Here is a 16,194-nt window from a genome sequence, read left to right on the forward strand (position 1 = left end):
GAGACATTACTCTTCTACGACACATATATGCAAATTATTGTTAACTTGCCTTTTTGAGCATTTAATTATGCATCTTTTTGACCCTTTCAGGCACATTTCATTTCTGGCCTAAAGTTTTCAAGACTTGATATCATGACAGATACTGGAGCTAAGCAGAATCGAAATGGGTTTGTTTTGAATGTTATTATGGAAAAGCATACTTTCTTTCGGTTTTAAAACTTTGTTTGCAGTTCCAGTTTGTTGCATTTTATTACTGAAATGTGAGTCATAAGTAATTACTTTGAGAAAAATTTTCTTTTTTTTTTTCTCTGGGTGTTGATCTAAGCCAAGTATCTATATTTGCCATTCCTCCGTATGATTTCTAATGGTCTAGACACTTTGGAAACTATTAAATACTTAGTAAATGTTGCTTGAGCTGAACATTATCCAATTTGTGATATCTATGTTTTTTCATTACATGCTTTACAACCGTTGCAGAATATTATTATGCAGGGCAGTTGTATTGTAAATGTATGTTGCTATAATCTATTGTATCATTTGTTTTTCATAGGAAACAATAGTTAATGCAAATGAAATCAGTAGAGAAAACAACATGAAATTTCTGATGTTAAATAAAAAATTTTCTATGTATATGGAGCGTTATCTTTCTTATATTTTAAGTAAGAGTTCTCCTTGCCTGGATTTCAACCTAAATTGATTGAGGTTTATGGCAATTGAGCTCTTGGATTCCGTTATTAACTTTACACATATTTAGATGTGCTCCTTTTTTTGGAGGAATACATATTTGTTTCATCCTATTTTCATGGAAATTAGAGGGAGAATATGTGTTCTAAGAAGGCAGGGAGAGATATGGGAGTAAAGGAATAACAATTTTTATCCTATAGCCATGGAAGATAGCGGGTTAGAGAGTGCACCAAAGGGGTTTTAGGGAGGGAGACATGGAAGAAATTGTTTATCATAAATTTGAAATTCTTTATGTTTTAGAGAGGTCTAGTAATTGTTGTTTCAAATAGTACAAAGGGTGTAATTGTAGCTATCCTATTGATTAATTACTTAAGTTAATTGCAGTATTCCAAAGAACGCCAGGCGGCTCCTAGGCAGGCAGAGGTTCCTGGCCGCCTAGCTCCTAAGTAGTCGCTAAGAACCTGGCGGGCCTAGGACCTAGATTGAAGAAGATGGGCAGGGGACAGGGAAATATGAATATACATCATAAAATATTAAAAATCCCATAATAAAAAAAGTTCCAAACCCTTGTTTATTCGTAATAGATAGACTACTAGCATAAACAAAAATCAAATAAAATAACAATTAGTAAATTAGTAATACAGGCACAATCCATACTCCATAGACTATACTCCATGCACCATAGTTCATATCATTCCATAATCCATATTTCCATATAATGATACAACATATAGGCATACACATAAGAGTAGATAGTAGAAACTAGAAGGTAAGAAAAATAAAATATACAGTCTAAGACTTAACACCAAGAGAATATACAGTCTAAGACTTAACACCAAGAGTCAAGTGTTTTCAATCATCATTAGAAAAAGTAGGGCAAGTCTCATCATACGCATTGGATTTTAGGCCATCATCATTACAATCATATTCCTCTTCAACATAATGCTTGTCTTCCTCTATTTTTTTTGAATCTTCCTCATCCTCCTCTTCTTCTACTCCCCTCTTACGCTTTGCAGATGAGGCCCTTGGAGTCTTGGCTGCTTTGTCTGGTGCCTCTTCATCCTTTTCTTGCCTTTTGTGTTTATTGATTTCTTCAAAAAAAATATCGCTTAATCTCCTCCGTGGTAGCCCCAGAAACATTTTTACATGGGGCAACATCCCCCTTAATACTGACAAGGTGTTTCTTGAACTGATAAATATCTTATTAGTATTCTTTCCACAATAATTACACCTTATGACCATACTTGCAACCCCGATCACCACTTCTAGAAGAACCTGGAGAAGATATTTCCATGTAGCGAGGCTCATTTTCTTCCTTTTCGGGTTTTACTAAATTCAATTTTTTTCTAATCTCGTCCCTAATAGCTTCAGGAACCTTTTTACAAGAAGCAACATTCCCTTTGATAATCAGCTAGGTGTTTCTTGAATCAGCTAATATCCCCATTAGTATTTTTTTCACAAAAATTACACCTTATACAATTTTTATCACTTGGTTTTGGGTTATAACCTGATGCAGGGCAAAATAATTTTTATTTTTGATTTTTATTCAACTTTAAAGGATAGATATTATAATTTTAGTTTTAGGATTTCTTTATAGGGTTTTTTAGTTTTTTAGGGATTCTAGGTTTTTATTTTTATTTTTTACTTCATAAATAATATTCATAAGTACTATTCACGAGTACTGTGCACATGTTATATTCACAGGAGTAAAACTGTCATTATAAAATTTAAGTTTAAGTCAGGTCTTATAGGCCATTTTAATCATTGTATGGACATGTAATGTCTTTGAAAATTAAGTTATACTATATAATAGGTGTCTGTCTGCCTCATATAGTTTATGGATATTGTGGTTACCTCATATATTTCAGTTTCTCATTGCTACCTCACTATTTCACGGGCTCCCATTTTTTGTGCCCTCTTCTTATGCTCACCTATTTCTGTAGTTCTTCTAAAATTTTAAGGCTTCCATCAAACCTAGATAGATGAGCTTTTATGCATATTTTTTTCCTGATAAATATAGGGGCTGTTTCATGTTATCTACAACATACTCTTCAATTTTATTTTCTTCTTCGCTCTTATGGATCACATTCTTTCATGTTTTTTCAAAGTAATCAAGTTCATGGTTTCAGAGAGTGCTTCTTAGTTACGAGTTGCATGTTTTCCAGGATATTACTTGTTTGATTGTTTTGGGACATATTTTAGAGGAAACTTGTATAATGGGGCTAATTTTCACTTTATGATCTAATTCTCCCACAGGAATGTTGATGTGAAGTTTAAAGGCACTCAGGTCAACAAGGTTGTGAAGATTTTGGATATGGGTATTTATTGGAACTCATATGAAGGGTACCCAGACAGAGATGTCATGAATATTTCCGAAACAAGTCAAGATATTGGAAGATATGATTATCTCATAAAACCATTTAATGTAACCATCTGGCTTGTGGTATGTGTTTAGTAGCCATAATCCTCGTTTTTGTTTTGTTTTGTTTTTTTTTTTAATATATATATATATATAATTTTATTTTTGTTTTTTGTTTTTCTTTTCTGAAGCTTTTCTTTTTACTGCATACATTGTTATAGATCTGATTTGGACACAAATCAGAGTTCCAAGTACCAACTCCTGAGTTAACTTACGCATACCTTGTTATAGATCTGATTTGTGTTTGTGTTGAACTTTGGGTAAACTGAATCATATGATTTGCTTTTGATACTGGAATTTGTCTAGAATAAACAATATGTACATTGGGAGAATTACTGCACATACTAAAAATATGAGGCAACATCAATTCCATAAACAATGGTAATCGTTATTGTTTGGAAATTAGAAGCATATGGTGATTTAGCCCCCCCATAAAATGATATCATTACAACAAAGTCACTCTAGCATAACAAGTTTTAGAAATTTATAAAAGAGGTGATTTTTTACTCTCTATAGAACAGAGATTTGGTGAGAGTCACTCTAGCATAACGAGTTTTAGAAATTTATAAACGAGGTAGTGATTTTTTACTCTCTATAGAACAGAGATTTGATCTCACCAATCAAAAAAGAAAAAGAAAAACTTACAATTTTGATATGCAATGAGAACATGTTATATGACGCTTCATTTGTATCGGACTTATTTCTAGATGCCATGAAAAACTTATTTCAATTGGAAACGTTTGGGAATTATATCCTTGTGATGAGAGGCAATACTAAGTCAAGTCTAGTTTATATATATATATATATGGAGCTTGGCCAAAACGTTTGGTAGAATGTTCTGGATAGGATTTTCTTCTCCTTTTCCTTTTGAGATGTAATAAGGTTTTCTATGTGGAAGTACTTGACAAAAAGCTGAATATGTGGTAGCTAAGAATATTTGTAAATCTTCTTTTTCTCTACAAAATTGAGAATTTTGTTGCTTTCAAATTCCTCTGCTTGATTGATGAGGAATGGTGGTGCCTTTAGGGGAACAATAAACATATGAAACCCAATATTTGGAAAAGAGAGGCAACTGATATGTTTTAAGTTGTATACTATAATATTATTTATATTTGGTACTAGAAGATCACAATCACCATTAGCTGTAATAAGGGGAATTGGGTGGTTAAGGGTGTTTCAGAAAATTAAAGAACCTTTAGCTTTCCGGTAGTGACTTTGCATGCATTCAATGGCAAACCTTTAGCTTTCCGATAGTGACCTTCTTGTACCTAAGGTAGATGTTCTTGTTATTTACTTCCCATTTTTTGCTAGCCCAATGTGGGCCATGGGATGCATGGGCTTTAAGCCCATGTTTCCCCCCATCTATAAACTAATTCTCGAGTATTTCAGAGAGGACTAACAGATTCATAATTTCTGAAAATTCTACTGGGAAACATAACATTCTAATATGAAGAATACACCTGTGGATTCCATTGTTTTGGTTTCTTAGCTAGGAAGGGCTTTAGCTCTGGTTTTTATTTTATTTTTTCTGTACATTCTAGCCAGTGGCTTGTTCTGTATTTTGTGTCTTAACACATCAATTTGCTTTATCGTTCTGGGGACTGCTGATTTGGAAATGGCTTTGGAATCGTTGGAGTCTTTTCTGTTTGAATCAAATGTCATTGTGTTGAATGATCAGTGTCAGACAATTTGTCATATAGATTTTCATTTGAATGGAATTTGTGTTATTTCTGTTCCTATAGGTTTTTGTGGTGATTATGTTAGATTATGGACTCTTTGATTGGTTTTCATGTTTGGCACACACAATAAATACCATTTTGAATATCCTGTTGACAGTCCTTTGTCATTTTATCGTTTACCTATCATATTTTGAATGGTGTGATTGGAGACACTTTGACAAGATGTTCTGTATTTGTGCCATACTAGATATTTTCTTTAAACTTGAATAGAATATGATTACCATTTGTTCTTTTCTGTTAGATTGTAAATACTCTAAATTATTTATGAAGTTTCTGATTTGTCTTGGAGCACTTGTGCATTTCTTCTGCAGGTAGACAAGTCTGGGAAATTTGAGGAGGGCACCCCAACTTATACCGTAAAGTCAGAGCTAACTCGCTTGGTCTGCCTTTCGCTACCCTAAGTTATTAGATATGCATTGGAATCTTCTTTGACTTTGTCACTTGGCTTTCTATTCTTATAAGCAGATGTGTTAACTCGAACTTTTAGTTGATGAAGTGTTACTTTTCTTTTAGGTGTTAACTTTGAATGAAATTCAGCTACAACAAATCTTATTTTTCGGGGATGAGTTCTCTATTCATTCATTGCGGGAGAAGTAAGTTGAGTAGTTAAAATGGAAGTGTCCTTTGTTTCTTATTTTTTTTACCTCTTCTTTTAATTTTTTTTGTTTCATTTGGCTAGGTGATGACCTTCCTTTAAGAATGAACATTGAATTATGACCTACTCAATTTTTTCTGCACCTTTTTATTTGTCTAAATGAAGGATATGATACTGATTGTCTATGGCATGCTGAATGCTATACTATTGCCCTTCCTATTTTTCAGATTGGTTTTGAGTTTAAGAGACAAGCAAAGGCAATATTAATTTGATGTCAATTTGGTTGCTTTTTTATTCTGCTTATGATGACAATTTATTGAACGTTTGAGGAGTGCTGAAAATTGGCTTAGGGAATTCTTAAGCGGTGCTATTTGTTGGGGTTTTGTAGCCTTTGAAGGCCTTGAGAGCATGTAAAAGTCATGATTATAGTGGATATGCTAACTTTTGCATAGTGGACATGTACTACAATGGGAGTGTGGTCCTCATAGGACGAATATGGCATTTTATGTTTTGTTGGTTGACTCACATGGAATGAGTTGTCTAGATCTGGGACCAAGTCTAAAACTCTTACCCCTAGGCATATGGTACTATCAGAGAGAGTTCTATTGAAGGTCATCCCTTGTAGAAGTCGGAGAAATACCCAAGAATGATGTTGTGAGCTTGGATGCTGCATGCGGTTGAAGGCTTGCCAACACAAAAGCTAAATCTTCAATCGCTGCATGGCATGTACACATAATAGCCGTGTTATGGGAAGCAACTGGGATGTGTTATGTGCATGTGCTGTGTGGAGTACCCCCTACACTAATATGATACCGTGTATTCATCCTGAGTCCTTATGGATATGACTTGTCCTTAGGTGGTGAACTTGTAATCCATGCTTCATTTGCGCCCCCACTATTATTGGCCAACTATTGACTGTAGGTCATAGGTTCCATTGGAGTTGTTTGAGAAGACAACCTATAGGTCACAATTTTTTAACAAAGGTTTGAGTGCTTTAGAAATTGCATATTCTAATATATGGATCCAATCCTCGTTTAAAAGTTTTTCTTTTATGTTTTAGAAAAGCTGTGGAACACAAAATTTTTCTGTATTGATTAAACATTCTATTCTAGTGCCATGAATTTTTAATTCAAAATACTTAATTTTTACTAATTAAAAATTCAAATTGTTTTCTAATTTTGTGCCGTTTAAAAACAATTGTTTAGAGCTTTGTAAAATATGGGATCCACATGGGACCCAATGTGCATTGGCCCACATATGGATGATCAACCCTTATGTGGGAAATGGGGACCACAAGGGCTCTATGGCTCACATGTCCTACTCCTCTCTTTCTCTCGCCTACTTGGGCGATGTTTGACCAAGTCAACGTTAAGGTGGTTGTGGGAGAGGATGGAGTTTGATTAGAATGGGACTCTTGGATAAGGTTTGTTAAAGAAAATAAGTTTTTTTAAAGTTTATGAGATTATCTTGAAATTAGATAAGGTTTGTAGAAGATTAATTGAGATAGGGCTTCCAGAAGATTATTATATAAACCTAGTCCATATATATTTTGATAAACCTAATCCTGCTAGAACTAAAAGAGGATAAGGGTCAAGGATCGAAGGGATACTGATTCTAGGATTCACTCCTTCATTATGATGGCTGATCTGACTTAGATTAAATCTCTTTTCACCCCAAAGATTACCTTGGACTCTTCAAAGCTAAATGCGAATTAGAATGGGCAACCCTAGACCCCAGAAAGCACTATATAAAGGGGTTCACCCTGCTCATTCTCAGCACCTTCTCGTGGCCTGTTTCTCTCTTCCATGTCAATCTCTCTCTTCACTCTTCCTCGTTTCCTAGGTTGGGCATGCACCCATAGGAGCCTTCTAGGCGAGGCATGCCCAACACAAGAGTATGGGGAGGTGCTACGTTGAGCCTAAGGTGTAATCCAGTTGTGGCATGCCCCATATTAAGGGGTTGAAAAGAAACCCAAGTTATTTTCAGACGGTTGAGAAGAAACCGTAGGTCCATCTTGGTTATGCTCTCAACCTCAGCCCTACTTTTGAGTTAGGGTGTTCCATTGAAGCTTCTTATCTTCTAGAGGATTCAACAAGGTCCATTGGATCAATGCATCATCGGCTTGGTAATCTAGAGTGGGTGTTTTAAGTCCTATGGAGGTGGTCCTAGTCATGTTACTTTAAGTGGCTTCCCAGTTTCTTATTGCTTTATTCTTCTTGTTTTATATTCCTAATTGTTAGTGTATTCAATCATTTTTTAAGCTTAAAGTTTTATTTTAAGCTAGTAAGAGTATGATCCTTATATTGTAATAGATTTTATTTGCATATGTATTCATAGTTTTTGCATTTGGCTTGGGATTTCTAAGTATAATTTGCCTGTATAATAATATAAAAAGAGAATTTGTGCTATTTTTCATTTCTCACCTTTCACTATCTCCATGGAATTCCTCAATAGATGCACATGCAAGCTTTTATGCACATAGGGAAGTCAATAAGTTGCTAAGTTGTCTAGAACCAAAGGAACATCTACCCAGTTATGTGGTTATTTGTTCACTAAGATCTTTTAGTTATCATTATTATTACCTGAATTCCACTTACATGGGCTCCAATATATTGCTGTAAAATATAAATAATGCCCTAGATGCAACTTAGGATCTTTATTTTCGTTGCCAAGAGAAATACAAGCTATCCAAGAACTTTAAACTAACTCCCACTATAATTTTTAGAACAAAATAAGTTCCTGAAAATTTACAAAAAATAGAAAATAATAATGTAAATTAATTTAAAACCACTGGGAAGACTTATTGGAAGATGTCTGGAGTTGCCCTATTAGGACTTTGTACACCCCACATTCAATTCCTTGACATTCACGCATTTTTGCTCCTTATGGTGTTACTGGGAATTCTGAGATGAGGAAGTTTTGTTGGCAATACTTCCTTTTTTAGGGTTATAGAGAGCTCAACAATAAACTAGGGTGTATAGAAATCCTATAGGAACAAATTAGGGTTGAACTTGAGAATTAATTTCACTCTAAGCTGCACATACCTCTTTTTCCTTCAAAAAATCAGCAAACCCTCACCCAAGGTTTTCAACTGCCACCACCTATTTGTCTTTCTTTTTGGATGGCGTGAATAAAAAAAGAGATGAGAGAGAGGGTGGCGTGAGATTGAGAGAGAAGGATCTCCCCTTTTGATGGTGCATGAAGGAAAGAGGAGAGAGAAAGTGGTGTGAGAGAGATGATCTTGTCTTGAGAGAGAAAGATCTTGTAATGAGTTTTAAAGGGGCTCAAACTTGATCCTTTTATAGAAAGAAATCTATCTCCTAAATTGATTAGGATTCCTTCTAAGTATTGCCTTATCTAGTTTCCAGTTAGGCCTTTAGGATAAATATGAAATCTGTGAGGTGAGAGATTTAATCAGCTCCATCCATCCCAAAAATCAACCATCATGATTTTGGGTAGAAAGATACGAATCTTATCCCTTCACAATTGACCCAAGTCCAATTCTTATTCAAAATTGAAATATAATCAAATCTTAAATTTTATCTAGATCTCCTATTAAAATTTGAAATGCAATCAAATTTAAAGATTATTTTGATCTCTATATTTCCCATAAGGATATGAAACCGAATCTCTTTAGAATTAGATTACGTATCTTAACTTAATTTAAAATATGAACCATAAAAATAGTGAAGTTGGGTGTACCTCCTTTTCGTTCTTAAAACAGGGAGTGACCCTTTTTGTTTTAAGAAAAAATTGTTGGCATGCCACCTTTTAGCTAAAAAGGTGGCATGCTCCCCCCTTTAGCAGGAAAAGTAGGTGCTACTTATTTACAAAAAAATAGGGCGTGGTCCTTAGGGTGCACGTGGTCCCCACTCTTAAAAAAGGGACACACACACATGTGGGGCTGGTGCCTTGGTCCCACATGTAATATTTAAAGTTCAGAAATTTCAGAAATACTCTTTTAATGGAACTTACAGCATAAATAATATTTTAAAGTTCTGAAAAATTATTTGAAAAATCATAAAAACATTTATAATTTCAAAAAAAAAAATAGTAAGAGTAGATTGGTACCAATGGGTCAAAATAAGCGACACTAAGGGCACTCAACTTCCCCTAGAAACCATAATCCAATACTGTTCTCTTATTCAACCCAACAAAGTCCCATGACCCACAGTCTCTTTGCAGGGGCTTATGATTGGCTTGTTAAAGTTAGATAATAAACAATGGGGCTGTAACCTTAGAATGTGGATTTCAGTTCCCTTCTTTGAGAGCAAGTCTAGCACCTGTCATCACGGTGCAAAGAATGCTCTCTATGCACATGTTGACGTGTCCCTATATAGGGCATCCACTCATGTGGCTGTCATGTATACATTATGTGAAGAAGTTTGTTTAGGCTTTGGCCCTTGCTCTCTCATGCCTACACCGCACAAAGGAGACCGAACAATTCTCCTAGCTTACAAACATGATCCTTGGGCATCTCTCTGACCTCAACAAGGGATGACCCATTACAAACCCTTTTCGATAGTAGCACATGCCCAGAGCCAAAGCTTTTGGACATGACCAATGTCATAAATCGCTTAACCTTTAGTCAGTCAACACACACATTCCCACTGAAGTGCATATTCCACTATAAATATCATTTTCACAAGCTCTCTAGGCTTTTAACTGCCATAAAAATGATCAGATAATAAACAAGTAATATAAGAAACTGAAAAAAACTTCAAAGATGGAGAGAATTGAGATTACAATCTTGCTCAAGGTACTGTGATTCACATGATAGTGTGACTTTGTGCATGGCAACAATATTCATAACACTATTGGTGAATATGAAAATTCAAGATAATGCAAAACAAGGAACTCCTAACCTCCTAGATTGCTCTTTTCCAAGCTCAATAATACATTCACTGTCTGCTAATAACATAGACATCCAAGCTGAGCCATAATATATAATACGAATCCCATCATTTGAGGTTTTCAGCGATTTTTCTCAACATTTGTATGCCAAATTAGAACCTAAAGCCATCTCTCTTTGGTTATGGCACTCTTTAAAATACTTTCAAGAATAGTGCATATTTGTCCCCTCACTCCGTATTGTTTCTAGAAATGAAGGAAATTAGTTCTATATATAGATCTTCTTTGTTAAGTTGATTCTTAATTTCTCAATGTTTGTAATCTTTCCAATCAGATTTTTACACCCAAATTAGGAATATTTTGAAGAGAGAAGGTAATACTGTTCTCGTAAATGTGTTCAAAATGTCATTTTTTTAATCATGGGTGTGATTTGCCATGTAGAACTGCATGGCACCACTAACATGGGTTTACAAAAAAGTAAAATTAGGCTCGGATGAGGATCGTTTCCATGGGGACAACTATTAGGGTTTGTGGCCTTTAAAGCCCATGAGAGCATTTAAATGTAGTAAATATAGTGAATTATATTGTTCAGTGGGAGTGTATAGTTGGTTAAGTGAGTCAGTGTTAAGCGGTCTATGGCCCAGGTCATGTAAAAAACCCATTCCCTTAGGCATAGACACTATCGTTTAGGGTTTCTGGAGGGTCATCCCCTTTGGAGGTTAGAGAGATGCCTAGGGATGGTTTGTAGGCCAATAGAGCTTTGTTGTCTCTTGCGAGTGATTGTAGTCCTATGAGAGCGATGGCCAAATCCTTACAGACTTTTGCATGGCTTGTATAGCGGACAACCGCATTCTGGAAAGCAACCTTATAGAGGGATACATGTACATGTGCATAGAGTCTCCCCCTTTACTATAATGATATGTGTATTTGACTTACTCTTAAGGGGGGAATCTGTAATTCACGTATTGAAAATGTGATTCCACTATTTTTTTTGAGAAAGGTTAACATTGTATTACTGGGTAAGAAGTGTACAAGAGAGAGGAAGCCAAGTTCACCCCCGGGTGGACTGGTAAACTACAGTCAGCGTATCATATACAGAAAGGGCTTATAAGACCGCCAGATGTAATTGTTTTACATGAAGCTTTGAAAAACTACAAAAAATGAGGAGGCCTAGAAAAGCCAGGTGATGTGCTATGGAAGCGAGCTGTGCCAGAGGTCTTGTGCAAAGAAGGAAACGACCCCGCCTTGATCTTGTAAATGCCTATTAGCTCCCTCTTTCGCCAAGCGATCTGCGAAGTCGTTGGACGTCCTTCATGTATGCCGCCATAAGACGTCCATATCCCTGCAAAGATGATCAATTTCATCGAATGTAGTGGTTAGGTACCATGGCCGAGAGGAAGCCCTACGAGGCCTTAGGGGGTCACTATTAGCATAAACCCTGCATATGATTGTGTATGATTGGGGCTCATAGATTGTTTCTTTTTATTGTGTATGATTGGGGCTAAATTTTTATTGGCGAGCTTTGACGGGTCAATCATGAGCGCTGCATATGATTGGGGCTCATAGATTCTGTCATTGTTTTAAAAACTGCTCCCCGTTAGCACTTAGGTGGCCAAGTAGGTGGGCTAGGGGGGCTTGGACACATTGCTCAGGCCTAGGCGGGCCTCGGGCTGGATGGCTTCCCGGGCACTATTCCTTGCTCAGGGGCAAAAATGCCCCTTGTGGAGGGGCATTTTGGTTTTCTTTTTTGTTATTTTTTAAGGTATTTTAGAGAGGGAGACTTTTGGAGATTTTTTAGTCCTATTACATATTTTTTTAAAAGATTTTGAGATTGAAAAACATCTCAAAGGTGGAAGTTTGAAGATCGAGCAATCAAGGTTAGTGTAAAAATTGTTTTTCAGGTTGCTTGGATTAATTTGAGATGTCTTGTTGGGGTTCTAATAGAAGTGGTGGCCCATGTTTGAAATATGAAAATAACCCGAATCCTTTAGATAAAAATTGCATGAGATGCAATTATTGTGAGAAGGATACAAATGGGGGTATAAACCTGTTCAAGAAACATCTTGTCGATATCAAGGGGCTGTTGCGCCTTGTAAAAAAAGTTTTTGATGCGACTACGGAAGAGATAAAGTCCTTTGCATGGTTGACAATGACAAGCCCTCAATGGGCTACATATATGAGGCAATGGAAGTTGCAAGAGAGAGAGCCCATAATTTGGATAATGATGTGAGATATTATGAGCTAGTTTGGAAGATTATTGATGAGAAGTGGGATAGGCAGCTGCATCGACCATTGAATGCAGCTGGTTATTATTTGAACGTAGCTGTTCATTATGCTTATAGGGATATACACACAAATGACACAATTATGTCTGGATATAATAAGTGTTTGGATGTGCTGGTCACTAATCACGATATCCAAGACATTATATGCGCTGATAAGCTAATAAGTTACAAGTGTGCATTGAAGCCTTTTGGGAGTCTAATGTGAGACAACTGACCAAAATTGATCCAGGTAGTACCATGCTTAACCTAGTCTTCAAGTTCAATTTTCATCTTTATTGTTTGTTTTTTATATTTCATATATAATCGTATTTCATAATCAATTTGCAGCCAAGTGGTAGAGCCGACATGGGTGTAATGCTCCAAACTTAACAAAAGTTGGCCATTCAAATCTTGAGCCTAACCACTACCTCGTCCTGTTGTGATCAGAATTGGAGTACTTTTGAGATGGTAATTCATTTTATTAATTTATAGTTTACTTGAAACAAAAATGGATAATGCCATGGAGTGGTTGTTTGATGATGATGCGGTCGGGGGTCATGAAGGATTGACATGGGATATGGACAACTATTGACTCTTCTAAGGCCCAATAGATCTTCTTCACAGAGGATGAGGGTGGCGGAGGAAATAGAGGCAGATTCAGAAGAGATAGAGGAGGACGACCATTATGTTAAAGAGGGAGATAATTCCGATGATGATGGGTTCGACTCTGTTGCATATGATGCAGTTGACCCTACTTTCTCTAATGATGAGTGATGGCTGAAGAGTCAAGGGAGTCTTCAAGTTTATTTTTCTTTTCTTTTTCTTTTCGTCTTGTCACGTGTATGCAATGTTTTAAAAAACGGTCCTCTTGGCGCCTAGGCGGTCTAGACCAAAAATCCGCACGCCTAGACCCAGGTGGCCCTACACGGGCAGATGTACTTGGGCAGGCGCCCAGAGCCGTGAGGCCTTTTTCATTTTTTTAAATCGCCAAAGGGGAAAAGGGGGTCATTTTGACCCTCAAGGTTGTATAAAAACGTTATGGGGTTTATGTTTAACCCCCAAAGTGAAAAACAAAAAAAAACCTTCAATATATGAAAACCCCCGAAGTAAAAAGAACTACAGGGACTCAAGGTTCTGGGGGCCCGCCTAGGCGTTAGGCGTTAGGCAGGCCACCTTAGGGGCCGCCTAGCTTTTTTTGAAACCTTGCGTGTATGTATGGACTATGGATATGGAGTATGGAGGAATGTATGTGGACTATAGACATTTGATATGTTGTACGTGTTATTTTTTTGCTTTAGTTGATGATGACTTGATGACTGAATTAAAAAATTTCGGATGTTAGATTATAGTTTCCTATTTTTACTGCGTGTATGGAGTCTATGGAGTATGGACAATGGCATGGAGTGTGGACTAATGTTTTGAAAAGTATGGATTATGGAGTATTGGAATGTGGATGGACCATAGTTTCCTCTAGCGATTCCGGATCCGAATCAATTTGGGAAACGAAATCGAGGAATCGCCATTGGTTAAAAGATTCTTGTTTTTGGAATCGACGTCCATGCAAGAGGAATCATAGGTTATGAGATTCTTATTTTAAGAACTAGGATTCGACCAAAATTGAATCGAAAACCCTACGTAAATGGAATCAAGATTCTTGGCTCTTTGAAATTGAGTTCTCGACCAAGGGGAAGTCGACCAATATGAAATTGAGATTCCTTCATTTATGGAATCGATACTATGACATCTTTGGAATTGTGAGGGCATTGAGAGGGAAACAATTTATGTTTCAATGCCATTCATTGATCGACATACCACACATGTAAAAAAATAAGAAAAAAAAAAAAACGAGTAAGTCAGTGGGGATTTGGGCCCCTACCTTTTGGTGGGAATGGAGTTAGAGACTTCATCATAAGATGCGTTGGTACTATTGTCAAGGCCCCAGCCCATTCTCAACATACTACACAAGTACGCTTACATTATTTTTAGAATCTTGGAGTTGCATCTCTCGATTGGATTAATCCACGGATACTTAAAGAATTAAGTATAGAATGCGGATTGCCACTTTGGTTTCTATTGGTCATTTCGTACCAAAAAAATATACTATACCTTGTAGCTTGAGCTTGGGTGTCTAGCTCGAGTGGTTTGATGCCTTAAATACTTCTAATCATCACTTCTAAGGAAAACAAAAAAAAAGATGTGCTAGAATTTCGGTAGATATGGAAACTAGTTTTAACAAGTGTGTAATTGAGATTCACCAATTGTGGGATTGAGAATCACTATTTTATAGTATTGGAATCGAGATTCCTAATAAAGGAAATGAGATTTCAGGCTGCACAAAAACTAGTTCTGTGAAGATTTGTCGTTACAATAGCCAAATTGAGGTTCCGAATCTATATTTGGGTAACTTTGGGATGGACTCTATGTTATGTATTTTTAATGTGTTTGATGCCTGAATAAATATTTTTTAGTTTTTTTACATAGAATTTGGCCCTAAAACAGTTGGATTAGACACCCAGGTTTAGGGCGGTCCCCTAGGCATAGGGCGGTCTGGACCCCCTGTCCCCCCCTCGGCTGGTTAGGTGCTGCTCATTGTTTTTTGGAATACTAGGTTTTGTGGGGCTGGTTTGAGAAAATAGTTGTAGACCACAGTTTCTTACTCAGGTGGAGTGCTTTGATAGTCACTTTTCTTGACCGATTGGTACCAATCCACTTCTGGATTTATTTTTGAGTTTTTTAAAGAGTTTTTTTTTAGGAACCTCAAAAATACTGTTTTCAACTCTAATTATGATTGTGATTTCTAGAAAATTTGCAGAATTTTTTAAAGGGAAAATTACGTATATGTCTGTTAGAGTTACAGTTATTATGAAAATACTTCAAAATTTTCATTATTACCCCTATATCTGTTTTTTCAACTTCATCACACTTTTTTTTAAAAAAGATGGAACTGCCCATTTTTCCGTTTTTCAAAAACATAAATTTAATAATTTTCGGATTTTAAAAGTCCGAATTTATACTTTTTTCGGTTTTTGAAAGACCGATAATCCACTCATAAAGAGCTCTCTACAAAGCTACTACCGTTCAATTGTCTTTGTAACCCGTTGTTGGGGGAAATGGACAGCCATATTTGATCAAAAATCACCATCAGACCAGTCAAAAACCCTATCTGAATTGGCCTAGTTCTTGTCAGACGAAGGAAAGGATTTATAGGTTGCAGTGTACTTGGATTGATGGCCTTCTGATGAGCTTGGGTACTGGCTCAAGAGGGAGTAATTGGATCTCCTTCTAGGTATTTCCAAAGGAAAACGATGAAGTGAAGTTGATGAATCAATAAAACCTAACACCCATTTTCCTTTTGAATTCGACCGAGACAAAGCTTGACAACTCACTGAACCTTAATTTGCCGTTTTTACCAACTAAATCAACCTATAAGCAGCTGAAATTATCAGAACCTGCTATTTGTGCCTGTGAGATGCAGCTTGAGCTCACAGATCATCAAACCCTAACTCACTATTTCCAAAACCAGATTTTGTGATGCACTGAAGGATGTTAGTTTCAAAAGAACCCCAATTCCCCCATTTGTTTCACCTGTAAATCGTCCTAGTACACAAGTGATGAATCAATGATACTAATCCATCATTTTCA

The 16,194-nt window shown here is 36.4% G+C and overlaps 1 protein-coding gene across 10 annotated transcripts in view; it reads left to right on the forward strand.

Moving 5' to 3' along the window:
• The window catches only part of LOC18430385 (vacuolar protein sorting-associated protein, putative (DUF1162)), a 144,811-nt gene that overhangs the window by 22,128 nt on the left and 106,489 nt on the right, over nucleotides 1–16,194 (forward strand). For all 10 annotated transcript variants that reach the window (XR_016040549.1, XM_020664999.2, XM_020665003.2 and 7 more), the window contains exons 7-10: nucleotides 91–167; nucleotides 2,941–3,127; nucleotides 5,154–5,222; nucleotides 5,356–5,435. Coding sequence is in view for 8 of the 10 variants with exons in the window: in XM_020664999.2 (XP_020520658.2) it covers nucleotides 91–167; nucleotides 2,941–3,127; nucleotides 5,154–5,222; nucleotides 5,356–5,435 (413 nt within the window). In the remaining 2 variants the exon portion in view is untranslated. The remainder of the gene's footprint in view (nucleotides 1–90; nucleotides 168–2,940; nucleotides 3,128–5,153; nucleotides 5,223–5,355; nucleotides 5,436–16,194) is intronic.

Source organism: Amborella trichopoda, chromosome 9 (assembly GCF_054954075.1).
Source record: "Amborella trichopoda isolate Santa Cruz 75 chromosome 9, AtrichopodaSantaCruz75HAP2 v2.0, whole genome shotgun sequence".
Lineage (NCBI taxonomy): Eukaryota > Viridiplantae > Streptophyta > Magnoliopsida > Amborellales > Amborellaceae > Amborella > Amborella trichopoda.